The sequence below is a fragment of the Sarcophilus harrisii genome, chromosome 4 (assembly GCF_902635505.1).
Source record: "Sarcophilus harrisii chromosome 4, mSarHar1.11, whole genome shotgun sequence".
Taxonomy (NCBI): Eukaryota; Metazoa; Chordata; class Mammalia; order Dasyuromorphia; family Dasyuridae; genus Sarcophilus; species Sarcophilus harrisii.
Genome location: NC_045429.1, coordinates 95,882,218 through 95,907,758, shown reverse-complemented (window position 1 = coordinate 95,907,758; position 25,541 = coordinate 95,882,218). Strand labels below are relative to the sequence as shown.

The 25,541-nt window shown below is 39.8% G+C and overlaps 1 protein-coding gene across 3 annotated transcripts in view; it reads left to right on the top strand.

Moving 5' to 3' along the window:
* The window catches only part of SYT2 (synaptotagmin 2), a 174,804-nt gene that overhangs the window by 136,082 nt on the left and 13,181 nt on the right, over positions 1-25,541 (top strand). For 2 of the 3 annotated variants that reach the window (XM_031937150.1, XM_031937149.1), the window contains exons 3-8: positions 13,424-13,627; positions 14,864-15,030; positions 17,668-17,787; positions 18,537-18,704; positions 19,187-19,354; positions 21,143-21,260. In XM_031937150.1, the coding sequence (XP_031793010.1) occupies positions 13,441-13,627; positions 14,864-15,030; positions 17,668-17,787; positions 18,537-18,704; positions 19,187-19,354; positions 21,143-21,260 (928 nt within the window). In that variant the 5' untranslated portion in view covers positions 13,424-13,440. Of the gene's footprint in view, positions 1-12,395; positions 12,521-13,423; positions 13,628-14,863; positions 15,031-17,667; positions 17,788-18,536; positions 18,705-19,186; positions 19,355-21,142; positions 21,261-25,541 lie in introns of those variants that run through there. The other variant, XM_003767572.3, reaches the window with a different exon arrangement.

Here is a 25,541-nt window from a genome sequence, read left to right as displayed (position 1 = left end):
ACTTCATGCTGTTTCTCCTCCTCTCATGTTATTCAAGGATAATCAAGTACATTTTATAAGAAGACCTCCTTGAAGTCAAAGGATATGAACTGGAAGTTTTTGGAGGAAGAAATCAAAGTTATATGTAGTCATATGAAAAAATGTTCTAAATCATTGATTAGAGAAATGGAAATGTAAACAACTTTGAGATACCATTTTATGCCTATCAAATTGGGTAAAGTGATAGAAGGGGAAAATGACAAACGATGGAGAGGATGTAGAAACAATGGGACACTAATACATTGTTGGTGGAACTGTGAACTGATCCAACCATTTTATTTTATTTTTTTATTTACAAAACATATGCATGGGTAATTTTCCCAAGATTGACCCTTGCAAAACCTTTTGTTTCAAATTTTCCCCTCCTTCCCCCCCCCCATCCCCTCCCTTAGCTGGTAGGTAGTCCAATACATGTTAAATATGTTGACCTACATGTTAAATCCAATATATGCATACATATTCATATAGTTATCTTGCTGCATAAGAAAAATCAGATCAAGAAGGAAGGAAAAGAAAAACTGAGAAAGAAAACAAAATGCAAGTAAACAACAACAGAGAGAGTGAGAATGTTATGTTGTGTTCCACACTCAGTTCCCACAGTCCTCTCTCTGGGTGTAGATGGCTCTCTTCATCACCGAACAAATGGAACTGTTTGAATCCTCTCATTGTTGAATAGAGCCACATCCATCAGAATTGATCGTCGTATAGTCTTAATGTTGCCGTGTATAATTGATCCATCCATTTTAAAGAACAATCTGGAATTATTCCCAAAGAGTTATAAAACTGTGTATACCTTCTGATTTAGCAATACCATTATTAAGTCTATTTCTCAAGACAATCAAGGAAAAAAGAAAAGAACCTTTATGATCTGAAAATATTTATAGTAGCTCTCTTTGTGGTGGCAAAGAATTGGAAACTAAGGGGATTCCCTTCACTTGGGGGAATGGCCAAATAAGTTGTGCCATATAATTGTGATGGAATACCACTGTGCTATAAGAAATGATGAGCAGGTTGATTTTAGAAAAACATGGGAAAGACTTGCATGAAATAATGAACAATGAAATTAGCAGTACCAAGAGAACATTGTATATAATAACAGCAATACTGTTCAGAGAGTAAATGTGAATGACTAAGCTATTTTGAGCAATATGAATATTTAAATCAACTATAAAGGACCTATAAATGGTATCCACCTCCCGAGAAAGAACTGATTGGAATTATGTATTGTATAGATACATATATGTATATTTATATCTAGCTAACTAGCTATATCTGTGTCAAATGTTGGCCTTCTTTAATGCAGGTTTGAGAAGGAAGGAGAGAAACAGTTTGGAATTCAAATGTAATAAAAGTAAAGTAAAATGCTTTCCGAGAGTAAGCACACATCTTAGACTGAACTGAAAGGAACTTCAGAGATCAAACAATTCCATCCAATCCTACAAATGAATGAATTAAAAAGCATTTATTACATAAATAAAAGCCCTGCTGGGCACTGGTGATTCAAAGACAAAAGGTAGAGATCACACATATTGGGGAATGATGGCCAGGAAAGCTTGTTTTGATTTAGGAAGTCACAGAAACGGCAAATGGAACAGTAGTTCCAGTGGAACCTGTACCAATGGCAGCACTGATTAATGGCTCTAGAATGGGTTGGGGACCTGGGGAGGGGAAGATGGGTACTTGGCCAGCAGACAAGAGTTGATTCTGAAATATAACTGGGGCTGGCTAGATTTTCATGCTTTCTTGCTTGTGTGATTTTGATGAAACAGGATAGAGCCTGGCTTCTTCTCAAGTTCATGTTTGGTTCTGGGAGTCCCAGGTAGCCAGGACTCATTTATCACCTTCAACACTTGACTAAACTCTCTTCCTGGGGACAATGGCAGAGGACCCACATAGTTGGGGATGGAGGTAGGGAAAGAGACCATAAAATCCTGATTATTTATCTCCTTTAGGGGGTGAGGATCTCTCCTTAGCTTAGAGGAGATGTGGTGTAGTACCTCACTCATTCCTCTCCCAATCTCCCACCTTACAAAGTAGAGCTAGAAGAGTCTTTAGAGGTTACTCAGATTAATCCTTTTATGTGATAGATGAGGAAGGTGAGAATCAGAAAGAGGAAGTGAGCTATAGTTAGAAACTATACCTCCTGAATTCTGCTCCCATGCTCTTTCCCCTATACTCTGTTATCTCTCATCCTTGCCTCATTGATCTCACCTTCACATTATCCCTTGCATGTCTCCCCTTTTCTCCACTCACATGGCTATCACCCTCGTTCACAGCACTTCAAACCTGAACTACAGCAAAAAAAGCTTCACATGTTGCTTCTAGTCTCTTTCCCCTCCAATTCATTCTTCACACAGCTGCCAAAAGAAACTCCCTAGAACTCTACTACTCCCCTATTCAAGAAATGTCATTGATTCCCTGTTGCTTCTAGGATGGATTCAATTTTTCAGTTTAAAATCCTTCATAACATGGCTGTAATCAGGAGTGTGCCAGTTAATGTTCAACCACAGGCTCTCCATCTCAACCCCTCCCCACAAAGTGCTCTTTCTCTACCCAGCCTTTTGAAGTAGGCAGTACTAGTATAAATTTTATAGATGAGGAAATGGAAACTCTTTCTGAAAAGCGATTTGTCTAACATTTCCCAGGTTTCTGATCTCCAAGTTTTGTACTCTTTTCTTCACACTATGTGTTAGGAACACTGCATCTGCCATCAGTTTGAACACCTGAGTCAAGCTGCTTGTCATCCCCACATTATCACCAATAAATCAATCAGTAAGGATTTATTAAGCTCCTACAACATATCAGAGACTGTTCTAGACCTCTGGGATATGAAGTTAATTAATGTGCTAAACCCCCGGAGTACAAAGTCAAAAGTGAAACAGTCCCCGTTCTCAAAATTGCTGTTTAGCTGGAAAAACAAACTCCTAAATATTGAAATAGGTATAACAAGCATTTATTAAGTACCTACTGACTGTGGCACTGTACTAAGAGCTTACAAATATTAGGTTTGTTGATCCTCACAACAATATAATATAACACTAATAAGACCCCCATTTTAGAGAAATGGGGGTGAAAACTGAAGCAGAGAGAAGTCAACTTGCCCAGGATCCCACAGTGAGTCTCTGGGTTTCATTTGAATGAAGGTCTTCCTGACTCTAGAACCAACACTATGCTCTGAGACACTTCTTGATTCCTTTGGTGGTATTTTTCCTCCAGTTACATGTAAAAACAACTTTAAACATTTGCTTTACTTTTAAAGTTTTGAGTTCCAAATTCTATCCTCTCCCTGAGATGATAAGCAACCTGATATGAGTCATATGTATACAAAAATGTAAAATATTTCCATATTAGTCGTTTTGTACAAGGAAAGGAAGGAAGGAAAGAAGAAAAGGAAAGGAAAGAGAAAGAGAGAGAGGGGGAAAAGACACATAGAAATTGTATGCTCAGTCTATAATCAGACAACATTAATTCTTTGTTTGGAAGTCGATGGCATTTTTCATCATGAGTCCTTTGGAATTATCTTGAATCATTGTTATATTGAGAATAGCTAAGTCATTCACAATTCATAATACATTATTGCTGTTACTTTCTCCAATGTTCTCCTGGTTCTGCTGTTTATTGCACTTTGTATCAATTCATATAAATCTTTTCAGGTTTTTCTGAGAGCATCCACTTGTCATTTTTTATAGCATAATAATATTCCATCATAATTATATGTCACATTTTGTTTAGCTATTCCCCAACCACAGGCATCCCCTTAATTTCCAATTCTTAGCCAAGGTACAAGTTTCAATTGGGCCTTAAAGAAAATCAAGGATTTTAAACAGAGGAGGTAAAGAGGGAGTGAATTCCAAGAAAGGGGACAACCATGTTCTTTGACTTCTCTGTCTTGGCAGACTTTTTGCCAAATTCATATCCTTATTTGAGACTGGCTTGAAATCTATCTCTTCAGGGAGGTTTCTCTGTTTAGCCCAGCTTTGACACCTCTGTAACCATCCCCTTGGTACTTACAGAGCTGATTAGAATAGCATTCATTAATATTCACTGTCCTGCTTCTCTTTCTGGCTCATCACCCTAGCACTGTCCACATGAAGATCCCTCCTTCCACTGAATTCAGATTAGTCCATCTGGGTGCACAGGTCTCAGTGCATTCCTGGGCTCCACAATCCCTAGCTCACTCTCAGACAATCAGGAAGCCTCCTGGTCACTCTATGGCATCTTTTCCTCTTGTACTACTTCCCCAACTGTGAAAGGAAATACAAACAGGAAAATAAGGTACTATTCCTTCCCATCAGCTCAAAAGTTAGAATTACTCTACAATTCATAGAACTCATAGATCATCCCTACAATTCACAAAAGATAAAACATTTCACAACATCTTGAATACCAGTTTCTTTAAAAAGACAATTTCACTTTTTATATGTAGAATACTGGAGAGAGAGAAGTATATAGTATAGCCCCTTCCCTCAGTGGGTATAAAGTCTAGTTTAGGAAATAAGACTTATACACATAAATAAACAAGCAGGCTTAGGCAAATTATCAACAAGAGATCACAGGGTATTAGAGTTACAGGAGTGAAAAGAATGTGAAATTTATTTATTTATTTTTTTTTTTTTTATTTTTTTATTTTTTTTTTTATTTTATTTTTTTTTTATTTTTTTTATTTATTTATTTATTTTTTTTAATTTAATAGTCTTTAATTTACAGGATATATACATGGGTAACTTTACAGCATTAACAATTGCCAAACCTCTTGTTCCAATTTTTCACCTCTTACCCCCCCCCACCCCCTCCCCTAAATGGCAGGATGACGTAGATGTTAAATATATTAAAATATAACTTAGATACACAATAAGTATACATGACCAAAACATTATTTTGCTGTACAAAAAGAATCAGACTCTGAATTATTGTACAATTAGCTTGTGAAGGAAATCAAAGATGCAGGTGTGCATAAATATAGGGACTGGGAATTCAATGTAATGGTTTTTAGTCATCTCCCAGAGTTCTTTTTCTGGGTATAGCTAGTTCAGTTCATTACTGCTCCATTAGAAATGATTTGGTTGATCTCGTTGCTGAGGATGGCCTGATCCATCAGGACTGGTCATCATCTAGTATTGTTGTTGAAGTATATAATGATCTCCTGGTCCTGCTCATTTCACTTAGCATCAGTTCGTGTAAGTCTCTCCAGGCCTTTCTGAAATCATCCTGTTGGTCATTTCTTACAGAACAGTAATATTCCATAATTTTCATATACCACAATTTATTCAGCCATTCTCCAACTGATGGACATCCAAAGAATGTGAAATTTAATGTGGACTGGGATTAGGTAATTTGGTACAGTGAAGAAAGAGACCACCAGACTTAGAGACAGATGATCTGAGCTTAAATATTGTCTCTCCTTAATCTTTCTAGGTCTTAGTTTCTCCATCTGTAATGGGAGAATCTGTAAAATTAGGGTATTGTCTTTTAAAAAATGTATTTATAAAAATTATTTTGCATATAACTAGTAAAATAAAATATATATTCAACTTTTGAGGAGGCAAAATGATTTAAGAAAAAAGAATCCTATCAAATGAGTGTTATTATCTTCATTTATTGAGGGAATTGAGGCAAAGAAAGGTTAACTGACTTGCTCAGATCATACAGCTAATTGGTTTCTGAGGCCAGGCACTTTGCATATCAAATCTGGACTTTCCAAACGGCAGTTGGTGGTATTAGACTGGGCTGGGAGAAAGACAATAAAAAAAATTAAATTAAATTTTAAATGAATTTAAAATGTATTTATTTAAAGCTCAGAGGAAGAAAAAAACAGAAAAAGAAAAAAATTACCATGTGTAATATGGTGAAAACATAAGAGAAGATTCAAAATTTGAAACAATAAGTTTCCATTTCAAGAAAGCCCATATAATAAATACTACACGTTGTCTTTGAAACAATCCATCTTTTCTCCACTTCCTTCTGAGGGTATTGTCTAGATGACCTATATAGTCCCCTAACGCTCTGAATTTATAAGCCTATGAAGTGAGACCTGTGCTCTGCTCTGAAGGATAAAAAGGGTGAGTAAAGAGAGGGAGGGAGAGAAGAAGGAAGTAGTTATAGCTGGGATCCTTACAAACTGTTTTATGGTCTGGCTTTCTGGGGAGGTTGTCTTATACTGGTTAAAAGAGAAAGACAAAAACATTAAGAATATCCAGAACATTTATTAACCAGTCTCCACAAAAGATTGGTTATAAGACTAACAGATAACAACAATGATAATAATAATAATAGCTAGCATTTTTATAATGCATTAAAGTTTACAAATATCTATTCATTTTATTAAAATAGCCTTGCAAGGTGGATACTAATATGATACTCATTTTATAGCTGAGGGAATTGAGGTAAAGGCAGATGAAATTGTTTGCCTGAAGCTGCATAGTTAATAAGTGTTTGAGGCCAAATTTGAATCAGAGCTTCCTGACTCCAGGCCTATCATTCTATCTCAGTATTTTCTAACTGTAACAAAACACAAGCCCTAATCTTCCTGTTAATGCTAGATGCTTTCAAAAGAAATTTTTTAGACTGAAATGCATTTTGGGTAACTGTGATGTATAACTCAAAAGCCAGAAAAATCTGATCAGAAAATATGGTCCTTTTTTCTTGAATCCTAGTTCTGCTAGGTGAAAAATTCTGCTTCTCATTTAATTATAAATGTTTATGGTATTGAATTGAACTGAAATTCCCCTGCTGCATCCTTGGTTAATTCCTGATTCCCTCTTATCCAAACAAAGATATTTTAGTCAATCCAAAAGTTTCAGCCCCTAAATTTCCTAGCTGTGCAAACTGGCCTTGAGTCCTTTCCCACCATCCTCCCTGTCAGGCCCTTACCTCTCTTTTATCAAGAGCTGGCTCTGCAAAAATCTTCATTATTCCCTCATTATCTAGGCTGGTTTTGCCTCATTTCTTGTTGAGATGGATTTAAAAGGGGTGTTTCAGGCTATGGAATCTATAGGGGCCATTGATTTCCTTCTTCTGTCTTATTAATGTTTCTAGTTTCTCTCTTGCTGCCTGTAGGTCTTACCCCCTCTGGTAGACTTATCAGAAATACTTTATCTCTTTTATGGTTTTGGGAATCAGTGACTCATGCTTTGCTTTTATGAGCTCTTTTTAAGTTCCGCCCCCACTCTCTTTTCTCAGTGCTTCCTATAAACCTCACGTAGGGGACTAAAACATCTAGCATCCAGCATTCAACCCAATAAGCATTTGTTAAATTCCTACTCTATTTATGGCATTGTTCTAGATGGTGGGTACACAAAGAAAAAAATTTATCCCTGTCTGCAAGGAGTTTCCATTCCATCAGAGAAAAACAGATGCCTATGTGAACATATTCAAAATAAATCCAAAGTAATACGGTGTGTGAGAGGCACTAACAGTTATGTAAAGGCTTCAGATGACAGATGAGCTTGAAAGAAGCTAGAGATTGGTTCTAAAAGGCAGAGGGGAGAAGGAAGCCTTTTCTGATCGGGACAGCCTTTACCACGGCCCAGGGAGGAAAGAGAAATGGAATATATCAGAACAGCTAGAAGTGAATTGAGTCTGTTTCCTGGGGCACCAATATCAGGGCACTTCAATATGATTTTTTTTTTATTTAATAGCCTTTAATTTACAGGATATATACATGGGTAACTTTACAGCATTAACAATTGCCAAACCTCTTGTTCCAATTTTTCACCTCTTACCCACCCCTCCCTAAATGGCAGGATGACCAGTAGATGTTAAATATATTAAAATATAACTTAGATACACAATAAGTATACATGACCAAAACATTATTTTGCTGTACAAAAAGAATCAGATTCTGAATTATTGTACAATTAGCTTGTGAAGGAAATCAAAGATGCAGGTGTGCATAAATATAGGGACTGGGAATTCAATGTAATGGTTTTTAGTCATCTCCCAGAGTTCTTTTTCTGGGTATAGCTAGTTCAGTTCATTACTGCTCCATTAGAAATGATTTGGTTGATCTCGTTGCTGAGGATGGCCTGATCCATCAGGACTGGTCATCATCTAGTATTCAATATGATTTTTAAAAAAAAATTTTCCAGCTCTTTGTCTCCTCTTCTTAAGTCCCAGATTCAGTCTAGCCCTCATCCCACTCCCAGCTCCTGAACTCTAATTACCAACATGGCTTCCTTCCTCTGACCCTGTTGCTATTGTTGTCTTACAATGGAAAGAGTGATGGATTTCAAGTTAGAGAAGCTTCATTACTTCATTACTCATGTGATCATTTTGCTCCCTGAGCCTCAGTTTCCTCAGTGGTATAATAAATGGATTGGATTGGATGACCCTTGATGTTCTTTGTAGCCCTGTACTTAAAATATCTTGTTGCCCATTTCTAGCACGCTCTCAATTTTTTCCTTCTACCTCCTTGAATAAGGGGCAATTTGGTGTTTATTCTTTCTCCTTAAAAAGAGAGGCACAGGATATAATTTTAGTTTTGCCAGTATTCAGCCCCATAACTACATACAGTCAATCTACCAGAATTTATTGAATGTAAAGAGTCATTTGTGTCTATTGAGACAAATTTTTGTCATTTGTGCTTTGGCCAGAAACCCTGATGGTCTTCCCCTCCCAGATTCATTCATTCATTCATTTACTTACTTACTCATTCATCCATTTACTTATTTGTTCATTTATTTATTTGTGCTGAGGCAATTGGAGTTAAGTGATTTGCCCAGGGTCACACAGCCAAGACGTGTTAAGTGTCTGAGATCAGATTTGAATTCAGGTCCTCCTGACTTCAGGGCTGGTGCTCTATTTACTGCACCATCTAGCTGCCCCCATTTATTTATTTATTAAGTTTTTTTTGGATTAGATGAAAGAAGAGATTCTTTGCCTCAATTGCTCCTTAGCCTTAATCACTGAATCACTCAAACTGAGACCTGTTGAAGAACTTCCCTTTAAAAGACCAGGATTCCCCATTTCACCCAAGGCCATCTCCAGCCATCCTGATCTATATCTTGCCACTGGACCCAGATGGCTCTAGAGGGGAAAGTGAGGCAGGTGACTTTGCCCAGATCTCCCTCACTTAAATACAATTTACTTGCATGTCATGGCATCACTTCCCTGATGTCATGGTGCTCTTTGAGAACTAAGGACAAGCAACAATTAAATACCTGCCATGTACCAGGGGCTGTGTGCTAGGGATTTGGGAGATAAGAGTTGAATCAAAATCAATCCTGTTATAAAAGGAGCTAATAAAGGAATCAGGAGCTCTACAGAGAACACAAAGCTAGAGGCATAGATTGGGTAGCTTGAGAATTTATCTGCATAGTGGTGATGGTTGAAGTTATGAAAGTGGATGAAATTTTTTTTTCAGTATTTAAACCCAAGTCTTTCTTTTTTTTCATAATTATTACTTTTTATTGACAGAACCCATGCCTAGTATTTTTTACAACATTATCCCTTGCACTCATTTCTGTTCTGACTTTTCCCCTCCCTCTTTCCCTTCCTCCCTCCCTCAGATGGCAAGCAGTCCTATACATGTTAAATATGTATAGTATACATATAGATATACAGTACATCCTAGATACAATATATGTGTGAAGAACCGAACAGTTCTCTTGTTGCACAGGGAGAAATGGATTCAGAAGGCAAAAATAACCTGGGAAGAAAACCAAAAATGCAAACAGTTTGTATTCATTTCCCAGTGTTCCTTCTCTGGGTGTAGCTGCCTCTGTCCATCATTGATCAATTGAAACTGAATTAGATCTTCTCTTTGTCGAAGAAATACTGGATGAAATTATTAAGGAAAGGGGTGTAGAAATAGGAAAGAACAGGACAGGACAGGATCAACGACAATGAAATGATGAGGATTAATATTTAAGGAAGGGGTAAGAAACAGAAGAAGTAGGACAGTAGTGTCTATTCCCAAAGACCCAGGGAGTGACTTGAGGAATGTAGGCTAGGAAAATTAAGACTCATTGAAATGAGGAAAATACCTCTGGCATAAAAAAATGACATGGAAGTTAATGCCAAATATGAGGGGTTGAGAATGGTAAAGAGACTTCTTCCAGTGATATTTTATCAAGTTGTGATCTCACTGCAAGTATTCTAGGAGGTAAGAATGCCTTCTGATCCTATGACAACATAACCGAACAAGGAAGAGGGTGGTGAACTCTGCCTCTAAAAAAGAAAAAAAAATACCTTAGGCAATGAAATTGTATTAGACAGCAACAATCCATCATTTTACTTCCCTGAGGGAAGAGCTAGACGGAGTAAATTGAGGGGCTGACCATAGATGGGTTTGGTTACCTGGAAAAAGAATGCATATGGTCACTCCAGGGAACCATAAAGAAATAGGAGGTAGATAGCAAGTCAGAAATCACAGGAATGGGAAGAAAGAAAGAAAGATAGAGACACCGAGTTAGAGACAGAGAGAGAGAGTGAGACAGAGACAGACCAGAGACAAAGAGAGGAGAGAGAGAGAGAGAGAGAGAGAGAGAGAGAGAAAGAAAGAGAGAGAGAGCGAGCACGCGCTTTTATTAAGTGCTTATTTACGAGGCACATAAGTTGGCAACAGTGGAGCAGGGATCTCAGAAGCCAAGAAAAAAGAGAGCTTCAAGGTGAAAGGGATGATTAATAGTGTTGTCTACCCTGTTATTATCTCTCAGGTTTATTGGCAGGACAAAATGGAAGCATGTATGTGAAGGTACTCTAAAAAACAGGAATTACTGTATTAGAAGAGAGACAGTGGGATAGTAGAAAGAAGATGGCAGATATCCATCATTTTTTCCAGGTGATTCTTGAAGGTTCTGCTGCACCTTGAACTGCTGCACAGAAGTAGTCTCATTAAGGTTGAAGGCAGGAGAATATGTTTGCTCCAAGGGTGTCCTGGGAACAACTGGCTCCTTTTTATTAACAGTTCAAAGATATGAAATAAATAAAGAAATTCCAGGGCTAAACCAAGGACTTGTTCAAGCTAGAGATACCAGAACTGAGTAATGACAGAGGCACAAACTCAGATCATGCCCTATCCTGGTTCTGTGAGTCATGTAGACTGTGCAGGTCTGGAGAAAGATTCAACTCTCTAGTGAACCAGATTTCTGTTCTGGATTATTGCAATGATGCTTTAATTGGTCTTCTTGATTCCAATATGTTTCCTTTCCAATTTATCTTCTATGAAATTGTTCCTCAAATATTGGTCTGACCATGTTATCATCTGCTTAAAAAGCTTTAATGTTTCCCTGTTATGTCTGGGATAAAATTCAAATTCTTCAGACTGGCAAATAAAGCCAGTGATCTGCCTCTCACCTGTCTTTAATATTTATTTCCCTTTATGAACTTCAAATTCTAGTCCATTATGCTTAATTAGATGTGGCCCAAATTTAACATTCCATTTCCTATCTCTGCTTTCAGAAGTAGAAGTTGATAACACAATACATAGGAGGCTGGAGTTTGAGTCAGGAAGACCTGAGTTTAAATACGGCTTCAGATATTTATGTGACTGGGCAAATCAGTTTCCTCAACTATAAAATAAGGATAATAACAGCACCTATCTTGCTGTGTATCAAGTGAGATAATCTTTGTAAAAAGCTTTAATGCATATATAATCCCAGACTTGTTTGAAATCTTAGTTCAGATGTCAGCATCTATGAAAAGCCTTTTCTGACCTTGCTCCTCAAATTATTAGCTCTCTTTCCTGCCTCTAATTGTCTTGCTTTTACTTATTTGTGTGCATGTTGTAGCTCCATTCCTCTCCCTGAAAGAAGTAAAGCTCTTTGAGGTCAAGAATTATTTCATTTTTTTTATTTTGGGGGTTCCCAATGCCTTGTATGCATGTAATATATCAACACATTATTCAACAAACCTTTACTAAGTAAGTGGCTTACTACAGACACTATGCTGATCACTGGAATTAGGAAGCAAAATCAAAAATAGTCCCTTGCCCTCAACATTTTATTAGAAAACACATGTTTGTCAAATTGGATTGAGTAATGTGTTTTTCTAAATCATGATAATTTCCCTGGCTTTAAACTGCTGCTATTTCCCATCTTCAGACTTGCTGGCCCTCTAGTTTACAATGGCAAACTACTCCAGTAGTTTTGCCAAGAAAACACCAAATGAGGTCATAAAGGGTACCACATGACTGAAAAACAACTGAACTGCACTCATAGCTGGGCCCATACTCTGTAGAAGGCTGGAACTCTTGATTTGATGCACTGAGGTCAGGACTGCTGAGCACTTGAGGCTAACTACCAATTGGACAATACTCTATGGGCATGTGCTTGGAAAATGGCCCTGTCCCACTATCCCACCAATCGATAATTGGTGTTACAGAGAATTATAGGAGGGACTAGGGGGTGGAGTAAGACTAGCCGGGGTCACTTTTGCTTTTGATGAGGAAGAAGGAGCTTGCAGAGATCCTGTCTCCCTCCCCTTCACTTCTACCCCTAAAGACCAAGGACTTTTGCTTATCCTGACTCCGGCTGATTCTAAGGTATCCTGGGTGCTAGCGCAGTCATCACAATACTCCTTTGCTTTGGTTCCTGTGATTTCCAATGTTGTCTAATTCTCAAATAGTAGTGGGCTGATCCAGGATGCACATTTGCGCTTAATCCATTATTAACATTTCCCTCATCACTTTCTTAAGACTAGACAATCAACAAAAACGACACATCAAGCTCTGATTTGTAGCTTGCTGATTTCCCCAAGGTACAGATAATCACACTGAAGATCTAACGATCGCAAGTGTGAGTTGGCTCTAGCACACCTCTGGGGCTCTTCTGGTTTCTCACCCTTAATGCAGCCACATCTGGAGACCTGGAGACCTCGATGAAGCAGCTCAAGCTGGAACAGACCCTTCTATTTGCAGAAGGCAAAGGAGTGGCTCTGGAAAGTGGATAGTTCAGCTGCCCTGCCTGAGAGGAGAGGTGGGGATATGATCAGGATGGCAATAACCAAAGCAAAGAAGTGGAGAGTTTCATGGTGAAAAGAGTGACTAGGGCTGTCTGCCCTCTCTCACACAGATCTATTGGGAGTATAAATGCAGAGTATATGAAAAGTAGGAATTGCTGTACTGGCAGGAGTGGAGGGATTAGGGGAGAGGAAAATAGGAGAGTGGAAAGAGCATGGGATTTGCAATCAAATGTCCCAAATTTGAGCCCTAGTTCTACCATTTACTAGATTTTAGATTCCTCATCTGGAAAATAGGGAAATTATCTAATGACTTCTTGTGAGGATCACTTGAGACTCTGTTTGAAAGCACTTTGTAACCATAAAACACTGGGATTTTGTTTGGTAGTTTTTACATCTGTTATCTACATTGTTGTTCTTATTCTTCATTTGCATTTCCCCATACACCTGGATGGAGAAGTTCATGACAACCTCTCTGTATTCTCAGCTATCAACTGAGCTACCATGCGGAATATCTTCAAAAGGAACCAGGAGCCCATTGTGGCTCCTGCCGCCACCACGGCCACCATGCCGGTGGCTCCTGCAGGGCCTCCGGATAACTCCACGAAGAGTGGGGGTGCAGGACCAACTGGAGAGAACTTGTTTACCCAAATGCAGGAAAAATTCTTCAATGAGATCCAGAAGATCCCCTGTGAGTATCTCTTAGGCAGGGGAGGGGGGAGAAGATGTGACCATGGCATCAGGAGGGAGCATGCAGATGGAAGCCATGAGGGTGCTGGAGGGAACTCTCAGGAGTCCCTGGTGATATCCACCATTGTGGGTTGGGACTTTTTTTAAAATTTGGGGATTTTATTCTGGTCTTTGACTGTGAGAGTTTTTGAGGCTGCAGAATAGCATTGTCTGGGTGATCTTTAAGATCCTCCCTTAGAATCTTTAAGATTTTAGGTATTTGGGTTAATCCTCTTCAAACAAGAGTGGGAAGCTAATTTGGGACCATTCTCAGGAAGGGATCTCTTCCATTGCTGATTCTAATAAGAGCCACCACATTCCTTTTATAGGGTTAGTAGGTGAATTTCTGACATCTCTTCTGTTGGAGTTGTGTCCCTAGGCAGAATTCTGAGAAATCTTTTTCCAGGTAGTCCTTTGCCCATCTACTGGACGACAGGAGTTTGGGATAAGGAAAGAGTAGGGGTTTGGGTAGCTAAAAGCAGTTCTTGCAAATAAAATGGAAATTACTATGTAAGGTGGTGGAAGAATAGAGCAATAATAGCTTGGGGGAGTAAGTAGTAGAAAGACTATGAGTTGGATTTTCCCAGATGCTCCCAGTTTCACACCTTGTCATACCAAAGGGATTGGGGATGATTAGCCCAAGAAGAAAACATTTAGAAGGAATGCAATTGCTGTCTTCAAGTATGTTGTGTGAAAGAAGGAACAGATTAGTTTTGCTTGGTTGGAGAGCAGATTTAGGCTTGATGGAGGCAAAAATGTACTAACAAGTAGAGCTATTTAAAATTGGAATGGCCAGTGTTGGGACATAGCAACTTCCCTCTTAACTTGGGCTTAAGCATTGATAAGTTAGAAGACAATTTGTTGAGGATTCTTGCTCATATTTGGGTTAGACTGGGTAGTCCCTAAGGGCCCTCCCAACTCTAAGATTCTGTGATTCAGTAAAATATCCTGTCCTGTTGTCCCCATGAACCCTCACCTTCATCCCAAATCTTTTGTTTGATGGTCCAATGGTCCACTCCAATGTTTGGTTTGGGAAATATGGTCCTTGGAAGTTTGCAGAGGATTGGAACTAAGGCTGGCCCTGTGGTGATAGCATTCCTAGATGCAGAGAGGGCACCATAAGGGGGGAGAGATTCTTCCTTCTGGGCAAAGGGGTTAAATGATTCTCAAGCTATCGTGGCATATTATGTATGTGCAGTACCTCCATGGGCACTGATCGCCATTGCTGTGGTGGCCGGTCTCCTCCTCCTCACCTGCTGCTTCTGCATCTGCAAGAAGTGCTGCTGTAAGAAGAAAAAGAACAAGAAGGAGAAGGGTAAAGGCATGAAGAATGCCATGAACATGAAGGACATGAAAGGAGGTCAGGTATGGCACCAAAGGGGCATGGAGATGCCATCTTGTTCATTGGGACAGAGCATTCTACTGAGAAGTTCAAAGGATTCTGGGCTATTTTCTTGAAATCCTCCCAATGGCTCCTTAAAAAGAAGAGATTTGGGGCCAAAGAGGGGAGGGGAGATTCATACATGGAGTTATAGTCGGCAGCAAGGTAGCAGAATAGATATAGAACCTTGAACGTGGCATCCAGAAGAACCAGATTCAAATCTAGCCTCAGCTTCTTACTGAGCTGTGTGACCTCAGACAAGTCACTTAAACTGTGTTTACTTCTGTTTCCTTAACTATAAAATGAGGGTAATAATGATACCTGCTTCTCAGGATTGTTATAAGGATCAAATGAGGTAATATTCGTGAAAAAAAAAAGCACTTAGCATAGTGGCTGGCACATAGTAGTCACTATATAAATATTTATTTCCTTCCCCTTCTCCTTATTATTATTGTTATTGGTTTCCTTCCAAAGTCAGTTGCCTTCGTTCCATGGATATCATCACTCAGAAGATTAAACCAGTTAATGGGAAAAAATAATCATCAGCTTAGATTCCCATTGGCCAATCATGCAGTGGGGGAATAATGAAATTCTTTCTGTTTCCTCTACCTTTAAAAGAAAGGGGGTGATATATTGCCCCCAAAGCACCTCTTGGATCACAAACTATTGGAATAGAAGGAAAACCTTTTAAGAAGGCATCGTTTGGCAACCTTCTTTCTGTCTTTTTGACTTTCAGAAGGAGGTAAAGGGGGAAGACCAATGACATGAGGGTGAGAGACCCAGGTCCTCGTCTCAGTTATGTCACTTGCTAGTCATAAGCAAGTTACCTTCCCTTTCAAAAGTCTTTAATTTTCTTTATCTATGAAATGGACACTTACCTCCAAAGATTGTTGAGAGCATCCCATGATAGCCTTTGGGGATAAAAATCTATGACGCGCTCTCCACATGCAGAGCAATATTAATAAAACAATAATAATAACTGACATTTATATAGCACTGATTATCTGATTTAAACCACGTTTCTTAGAGGACTTTAATGACACTTCCTCAGATAAGAAGTGATCAATTAATAAACTTTTATTGTGCATCTACTTGCAGGAACTGTGCTAAGCACTGAGGATACAAATATGGAAAAAGATAGTTCCTGCTTTCAAGAAACTTACAATCTAATGGGGAAAGAATACACAAATGGAAGTTAGAAAGTGGAGTGGGAGGGATGTGCTTGAATTGGGGGCATGGTAAAGAAGTGAATCAGAGAAGTCCCAAAGTAATATGGCCTAGAACCCAGAGACTGTAGAGGAGAAGAAAAGAATTTAAGATTCTAGAAGACAGGCATTGATTCATTTTAAATACTTGTTTATTTATTTGTTTGTTTTAAAATAAAGAACCTAGGAGCAACGGGACAATATTCAGGGGAAATATGCCTCCATTTTTGTAATCTTTTAGTATAGATTTTATCTAATTATGCTCCAGAACCTGTAAGGATTTTTAATACATCTGCTGAAAGGCTTAGGGTTTTTTCCTAGACCTGCTCAGGACTCCTGGGCAGGCTTTCATACATCCCTAGTTTTCAATTTTATCCAATTATGCAATGGGAATAATTCCAATATTCAAGGAATTTAGGATCAAAACAGGGAAGAAATGTCCTCACTTTAAGGAAGAGAGCTGAGTAAGGGAGGGAATTATGTGTTTGTGTGTGCATGTGAGCATTTGTGTGCCCAGTTCTTTAAAGGGGTTTCCAGTGGACATTCTCATAATTCAACATTTCCCCAAATTTAATCTGTCTTTGAATTCCAGCCTGGTCTCTATAAGGATAGTCAACTGGTAAGCATTGATTTTTAGGATGGAGGATTTTTCTAACCTTTCCTTTCTCTTTCTTCTCTTGTCATCATGGAATTCTCACCACCAACCCATTTCTTGGTCTGGATGACGTTCATGGTATGTCTTTTTGAGTATGTTCAGGATCTAACTTTGGAGAGAGAATTGAAAAGGGAGGAGGGCAGTAGGGAAGTTACAAAAGGGCAATATGAAGGTTGCGTAGATGGTAGAAAGGTTCTGGGGGTGTACTTTCCTTATCTGCAAAATGAGGAAAGTGAAGTAATGGGTCTTGTCCAACTTTTAATTTGATTAACCTCAAACTCCAGCTGAGTTTGCCTCCAGCAGAGGCAGCTAGCAAGAGTCAATTGTCAGATTTTCAGTGTGAGCATTTATACTTTGAAATCCAGCAAATGCTATAAATCAGGGTGTGATTTATTGTTTTGTTGATTGTCTAGACTTAAGAAGTTGATGGAAAAAATGTTAATAATTCAAACTAAGTTTAAAAGTGTGTCCTATTTAAATCTCCCCACCCCAAGTTTTAAACACTTGCTAGCACACTACTGGATGGAATATTCAAGATTTGGGATGGGGTTCAAATGAGAGCCATAAGCCTAGGACCTCCACTCACTTGCATACCTATAGAGATGTTTCTTGAAGTCCTAAGGAAAACCCCATCTCTCCCCCTGAGGAGTCTTTCCTTCCATCCATTCCATCTTTCCATCCCAGGAAGAAGGGAAGATGCCCTCTGCCATTCTTCTATTATGCTCATCTGAGCTGTTCTCTCTTCCTCCTAGCTTCCCCAGGATGATGATGATGCAGAGACAGGACTGACAGAAGGAGAAGGTGAAGGAGAAGAAGAGAAAGAACCTGAAAACTTGGGAAAACTGCAGTTTTCATTGGACTATGATTTCCAGGCTAATCAGGTGCTTAGAGATTGGAGGGAGGTGGTAGAAAGGTGGAAATGAAGGGGAGGTGGGGTTGTGCTGGAGCCTAGAGCCCACTGCTAAATCTTCAGTCTGAGCATTTACACTTTGGAAAACAGCAAATGTTACCAACTGGAGCTTGGTTTATTGTTTTGTTGATTTTCTAGAGTTAAGAATGGGATAGAGAAAAATAATGTAAATTAAGCTAAAAAAATATATGCTGCACACATTTTCCCCTCAAGAGTGCCAGTTGTTAAATGTTTACTATCATACTCCTGGGTTGAGATTTAGGTTGAGATGAGTACAGAAAGGGAAAAACACAAGCTTTGGATTGTCTAGTCAGGCTGAAGGGTCTGGAGTTATGACCATCTGGGCTATGTGATCAGCAAGATCCCTTTCAGGTTCATCATATGATATCAAGTCAGAGAAGGCTTGATGAAGGCTTGAGAAAGGGGACAGAGGAAAAGGGAATAGGGTGAGCCCATCCCCCAGGGATGTCCATGTTCTGTACAAATATATTCCCACGGATGGGAAGGAGGTATCAGCAGAGTCCCTGGATAGCCTTCTAGTCATGTATTGGTCTTACTCTGGAAATCCTGTTCCATCTTAGAGCATAGAACTGAATGAGAAGATCCCTAGAGATCTGAGTCCAAGTTCCCATACTAACTTTCCAAACCAGGGGTTAGTGGAACTGGGCAGCCTGAGAATTCTGGAGCAGACCTGAGAAGTGGGCTCATTTCTCTTTACAGTTGACCGTGGGCGTTCTTCAGGCAGCTGAGCTTCCTGCTCTGGACATGGGAGGCACCTCAGACCCCTATGTCAAAGTCTTCCTCCTCCCAGACAAGAAGAAGAAATATGAAACCAAGGTCCATAGGAAGACACTGAATCCTGCTTTCAATGAGACTTTTACCTTCAAGGTGAGGTGGAGAATAACATTATCCCAGGTCCTTCCCTTCTTTCTTTCCTTGAATTCCTTCTAAGAATACAGGATCAGAGGCTGAGAATTCACAGTGGGTAATTCAGAGACGTTGCTATTTTATCCCTTAAATACCCAGGGATTACCCTTTCCTGACTTCTAACTCCATCTGGGACTAACCCAGCCTAGAAGAATTTGCTTAGGATCAATGAACCCTCAGGTACTATCCTGCTCTTGCCCAGAGATCAGCTTATTCTTAGAGCCTCTGAGAAGATCAGAGGATCCCCTGCCCATCTGCTTTCCCAGGTCCTGACCAACTCTAACTCTTTGATCCTATAATCAAGGTTTTTTTTCCCACCAAATTCTGTGACTCTGAGGTTGAACTGGGGACCATGTGGGGATGATGATATCCACATTATCATCACGCCCAGGAACTGACTCCTTATAATACTCTACCTGTCTGTGCCCTGACATGTCCCACAGGTGCCCTACCAGGAGCTGGGGGGAAAGACACTGGTGATGGCCATCTATGACTTTGACCGCTTCTCCAAACACGACATCATCGGGGAGGTGAAGGTGCCCATGAACACTGTGGACTTGGGCCAGCCCATTGAGGAATGGAGAGACCTACAAGGTGGAGAGAAAGAAGAGGTAAAGCAGAAACAGCCTGAGCCTGGACTAGTTTAAATTTTGTACTTAAGAAGCTGTAAAGAGAAGACAGGACCGGGCCAGTACCAGGGAGACAAGCAAATTAACATGACTGAGTGCCCACCTTGATCCTGGGCTCCAGGTGTCAGGAGCTCCCAGTCTGTACACATGGAGCTGAGAATGTTACAAGAATGTGCATCTAGCACCCAATGGGAGCCGGGGTAGTATGGCCCTAGAGTCATGCGAGTTGAGTGATTTGGGGCAAGCCATTTGATCTTTCTAATTCTTAGTATTCTCACTTGAAAAGTGGGAATAATATTCCTTGCACTTTTTGACTTATGGATGGGGGGTTGTAGGAAAATGCTTTGCAAACCTTAAAGCATTATAAGAAAATGAGCTGTTATTATTATCAAGTGCTTCTAGTGTGGTGTCTGAGAGGGAAAGATCAGCCTAGGTGGAGTGAGCAGAGAAGGTTCCATGTCCCCAGACCTCATTCCCAGGCTCATGGATACCCAGTTCTAAGATGGTCTCAATAGGGAGAACACCCCTTGAAAAGAAAAGGAGGAGGATACCCTTCCCCAACTCTGAATCCCAGCTTGCTGCTATCCTTACCTGCCTTGGGAACACGTAATCTAAAGAGTAAACAAGGCAGACAGCCGCTTAGGACCCACACACCAGGGGCCAACGGAGGAACATTTTTAAATATGACTTTTACAAATGCACATATTTCTAATGCCAGAAAAGTCTGCTCTCCATGGCCCATAGGTATTTATTTTGTGATAACTTAAATGATATGTGTTATAGTGAAGGCTCCAAGACTCCAGTGAACAATAGCAATAACATGGGGGCCATGAAATTGAAAAACCTTGCTGAGGGCATACAAATAATTTGTCCCTCTGCCTTAGACAGCTACAAGTCAGGATATATTCCCAATCATCTTCCAGAGCCAGCTGCCTGCCTTGGGAACATGTAGTCTAAAGACCCTCACCCATCCCTGCCATCTCAGCTAATATTTATTCTTCTCATCTCTGATTTCTATCTTTTTCTCTCCATCTTTTCCCCCTTTCTTTCTTTCCTTCCTTCTTTCATCCCTCCATTCTGCCTTCATCCCTTCCTCTTTCTCAGTCCTTCCTTCCTTCATTCCTCTCTCTCTCCTTTTCTCTATTCCTTTCTCCTTCCTTCTTTCTTTTTTTCCTTCTTCCTTCCTTTCCTTTTTTCTTTCCTCCCTCCTTTGATTCTCCCTTTCTCCCTTCTTTCTTTCTTTCCTTCTTCCATCTCTTTATTCCTTTTTTCTTCCTTCTTTCCTCTCTCCATCCCTTCTTCCCTTCTGCTTTTGTCCCTTTCTCCCCTCCCTTCCTTTTCCCCTCCCTCAGTCCTTCCTCCCTCAGTCCCTCCCTCCTTTCCTTCATTTCTCTCCCTCCCTTCCTTCTTTCCTTTTTTCCTTCCTCCTTCCCTCATAACTATGATCTATCAGAGATAGAGATAAACACAAATGAGAGGTTTAAGCCAAGTATCTCCCTTATGGTATAAAGGCTTCGTTGAACCATAGCAGGAAGAACTGAGTTGATGTATATGGAAGGACTTTCCAATGGTCCGTAATCCGGGGAATGATAATGGAAAGAATTCCCTGGGAAAGAGAGACGTCGCCCTCCTTCCCCCTTCCCCACACCCTGCGCTGGGCAAGGTGAGCAGCAGCCTCACCTGGAGAGAAGGAACTGAGCAAAACGTGCTTAAGGGCCCCTTTTAGGCTGAAGGGGAGGCTCTGAATCTTGCTTTTTCCTCCCCGGGCAGCCAGAAAAGCTGGGAGACATCTGTACTTCCCTCCGGTACGTGCCCACTGCGGGGAAATTGACTGTCTGTATTCTGGAAGCCAAGAATCTGAAGAAGATGGATGTAGGAGGCCTTTCAGGTGCGTGCAGATCCGCCATCGGCCATGGGGCGGCACTAGTGTCAGATGGCTGCCCAACTCCTGTATTTCCCAGTTATTTTATCCTTGAATTCCCATTCTAGGAGGACTTCTAACCGTTCATTGCCTACTGTTGTCCACTCTTCTTGCTAGGATGGTACCCCTAACCCCATTGCCCCCCTGCCAGCTTTACAGAGGCCAGAATGTCCCTATGCCCAGAGGCTGGTTGCCTTTGGAGTAATTGTGAATTAGGTAAAATCTTGTTTTCCTGTCAGAACCCCTTCTGGCTTGCACGGGCCCTGACCATTAGGATCCAAGGCAGCACGTGATGGGAGCAGAGTGATCCAGGTACTCAGGGGAGCTCTGAGGAGGGATCCACTGGGGGGGGGAGCATCCATGAGCTTACCCTTGGAACAAGAGAAAGTGGAAGGGCAGGACGTCCAGTCTGACTAGAAATTGAATAAATGAACCAGAACGGCATGAAGAAGTTCAGAAAAGTCAGGAAGAGCCAGTTTGTGGAGAGGCTTGAACGACGGATAAAGGAATAAATATTTTTTACCCTGTCAGCCATTGAAGAGTTTGAGCTGGGAATGACTGGGGCAGCTTCGGTCTTATTAGACTTAACGGGTGTCTTGTGAGACTGCAAGGAGGTCAGGGTCAGTGGATTACAGCTAGGTGGAGGAGAGCAAATTCTAAGAAGACCAGAAAGGGGAGGAGGATTATGAAAGGCTTGGAATTCTGGAGATTACAGGGAGCTCCTGATGTATATGGAACAGAAGGAGGTGATATGGTCAGATCAGTGTTTTAGGAAAATCCTTTTGACAGCTGATTGGAGGACAGATGGCCGAGAGAAAGCTTGAGGCGAGGAGGCTATTGCAGTAGTCAACATGTGGAGTGATGAGGGCCTGCTCTCAGGGAGCTTACAGGGGAAACAATATATACGTATATTAGTAGGAGCTACAATATCTAGATCAAATAAACAGAAAGTAATTTCAGGAGGAGGAGGAAGGCGCTGGCAGCTGGAACTGGGATCAGGGGAGGCCCCATAGAGGAAGCAGCACTTGATTTGAGCTTTGGGATGGGATTCCTCAGTGAGCAATTTCTCCCTTCTCCATAAATTAATTCATCTGCTCTTTGGCCAGGAAACTCCAATTCTGAAGGCATTCTCTAACTGGCTATCAGTCCCTGGAGGTGGTTCGTGTCGCTGGTCCCATTTTATTTTGTTGTGCTTCCAGAAAGACCTGTGGGTGGAATATCAACTGGAAGAAACTACAAGGAAAGAAGTTCTCACAGGAAAGAATGCTGTCACCAGGCAGGACAATGAGGGAGCATCTACTCAACCTGTAGTACCAGTTAGGATGCTCCAATCACAATTTGGTTTCTGCGTTCTGTTAGCCATAACTCTTCTAGCTCTCTGCTTCCTTCTCCTGCATTGTATTACTAATCTTTCATCTCTCCTACCCCACCCCCAATTTATTCTCTTCAACCTACTTGTAAGGCTATAAATTGGTCAGCCATACTCTACTTCGTGGGAGAATACAACTGTGAGATCTGCTTGTATGTCATCGATCTTCCCTTGTGTATACAAGTAATTAAAATGATTTGGCCAAATCAGGGAAATGTAGAGTACTGAATTAATTATTTGACATTTGGAAGGGCCTTCAGCAATTTTCTAGTCCAACTCATAGCTGAAATGAATCTTTATAATAATAGACGTGACAAGTGGTCTTGCAGCCTTTGCTTGAAGCCCTCCAATGAGGAGAAATCCACCAGTAAGATAGCCCATGCTATTTTTGGAGATCTATAACTATTAGGAATCTTTTCTTGATATTAAATCGAAATTTGCTTTTTTTTTTTTTTTTTTTTTTACTTTGCAGTTACCACCCATTACTTCCATTTCTGCCTTTCAGGACCAAACAAAACGTCAATCAGACCAGACTGACTGGACTGAAGAATATGTAAAGAGAAAAATATGAAATAACATTGAAAATTAGGGGGAAACCATATTGAAGCAATGGAAATTCTAGGCTAAGGAATTTGCATGTTATTCTTTTTTCCCCAATTTATTTTATTTGAATAAATAAGAAAAACAGAAAAGCAATACAAAACAAAATGAAACAAAAGAAAAGAGAACATTATCATGTGCCCAGCAGAACATCAGGGAGGATTCAAAATATATAAGAACACATACCAATTTAAGAAAGTATACATATATTAGTAGAAGAAATTATATTCATAAGTATCTGTCTTTTCTTTACTTCCTTGTAAACTGTTCTTCTATTCTCTGCTGCATACCTTTTTTACTTTATTCTTTTTCCTCCTTTCTTCCCTCCCACCAACCCCAAGCGGGTTATAGTTAAGAAAAGATACAGACACATATATATGTACACACATAGACACACACATTTCTCCCTTTCATCCCCCCCATTTCCAAACAAGCTACAGTTAAGCAAAGATATGTTTATGTATATGTATGTAGATATATACATACATACACACACTCACATAGACACATATGCTTCCTATCCCTATTGACTCCTTAAATTCTGCTCCATAATGTGGCTTATTATTATTTAACCTCCCCCCACACTCAGGGATCCCTACCTTGTCTTCTTCCCTCAATTTTTGCTTCCCCATACACCTATATATTTTGCTATACCTTTCATGGTATATATAGTGTTATCTATTGAACCCATTCCCAATGTGAGTAGGTTTCCAGAACTACGAGCCCTCCTCCCCTCCTCTAATGCCTTTGTATCTATTTTTCTGCCCCTCATTTGTATAACATGATTACAATTTTTACCTTTACTCTGCCAATCTTTATTTTGAGCTTATCCTATTGTTGCTGTAAATCTTAAACATAAAATATACATTTCTCATGTTAAAAAAAACCAAACAATTTGAACATGTTTAAATTTTGTCCATGTTAAGTTCCTTAAAATTGCTCTTTGATATTGGCTCTTTTTTGTTAAATTTTCTGTTAAGTTCAAGTTTGGTTGATACAAAGTCCTGAAAATCTGCAAGTTTGTTGAATGTCCACTTTTTCTCATTCAAAATTATAATTTTGGTGGATATGATATTTTTGGCCATAGGCCTAGTTCTTTTGCTTGTCTGTAGATATGATTCCAAGATCTGCAGTCTTTTATTGTAGCTGCTGATAAGTTTTGTACACTTCTAGCTGTAGTATTTGAATTGCCCTTTTTTTTTTTGGCAATTTTTTCTCTTTAACCTGGGGCTTTCAAAATTTGGCAATAATATTCCTATATGGTTTCCACAAAGTATCTCTTTGAGGTGGTGATTGGTAGATTTTTTTCTATTTTTGCTTTTCCCTCATGTTCTATCACTCCAGGACAATTTTCAAAGATTATTTCCTGCATTGTTGTGTCAAAGTTCTCCTTTTGGTCACAACTTTCTGGTAGTCCGATTATTCTTATAGTTTCTCTTTTTGATCTGTTCTCCAGATCTGTTGTTTTTCTTATGAGATGTTTCACATTCTGATCTATTTTCTCATTCTTTATAATCTGTTTTATTATTTCTTGGTCTCTCAAAGCTTCACTGGCTTCCCCTGCCCAGTTCTAATTTTCAAAGTTATTTTCATCTTTGAGACTGTACGTCCTTTTCTAGTTGGTTAACTTTTTTTTTTTTTAATAATCTTATTTTTCTTGTATGGTTTAAATGTTTTTCTTTAGTTTTTCCTCAATGTCTCTCATTTGATTTTTGAATTCATTTTTTGAGATCTTCTTTATATTCTTTATAAGCCATTTCATGTGACTCTTGCATAGAAGTTTTTTTTTTTTAAAACTAAAGTGTCCTCCTCTGAAGATGAACCCGTCTTTCCTGTTCCCATAATGTGTTTTAATGGTAGAGTTCTCTCTTCTTTGTCAGTTCATTTTTTTTTTAAATAAGAGGTATTAGTGTAAGCACCTCTAATTTAATGGTACCTCAAGTTTTCCCTCAGCTGTCCACTCACACCAATCACCCCAAATAAAGAACTCCCCCCCTCCTGCAAGTGCCTTCAGCTGGCAGCGCCCCTGTCCCGCTGCTTCTGCACTTAGCCAGTGGTGGTTCCTTTTCACCCAGGGTCATGTCTCAGCAGCACAGCTAGGCCTGACATTCCCAATCAGCCAAGGTTCACTCTATCTTCCCAGATTCAAACCCTCACTAGACAAAAAGTCTGGGAAGGTGAAAGTCTCTGTGGTTCTTGCGGATGCTCCAGGTACAACCATATAGCCTGAGGGATCCTCACTTGATTTTTCTGCAGAGCTAACCTCGGGGTGTTTGCTC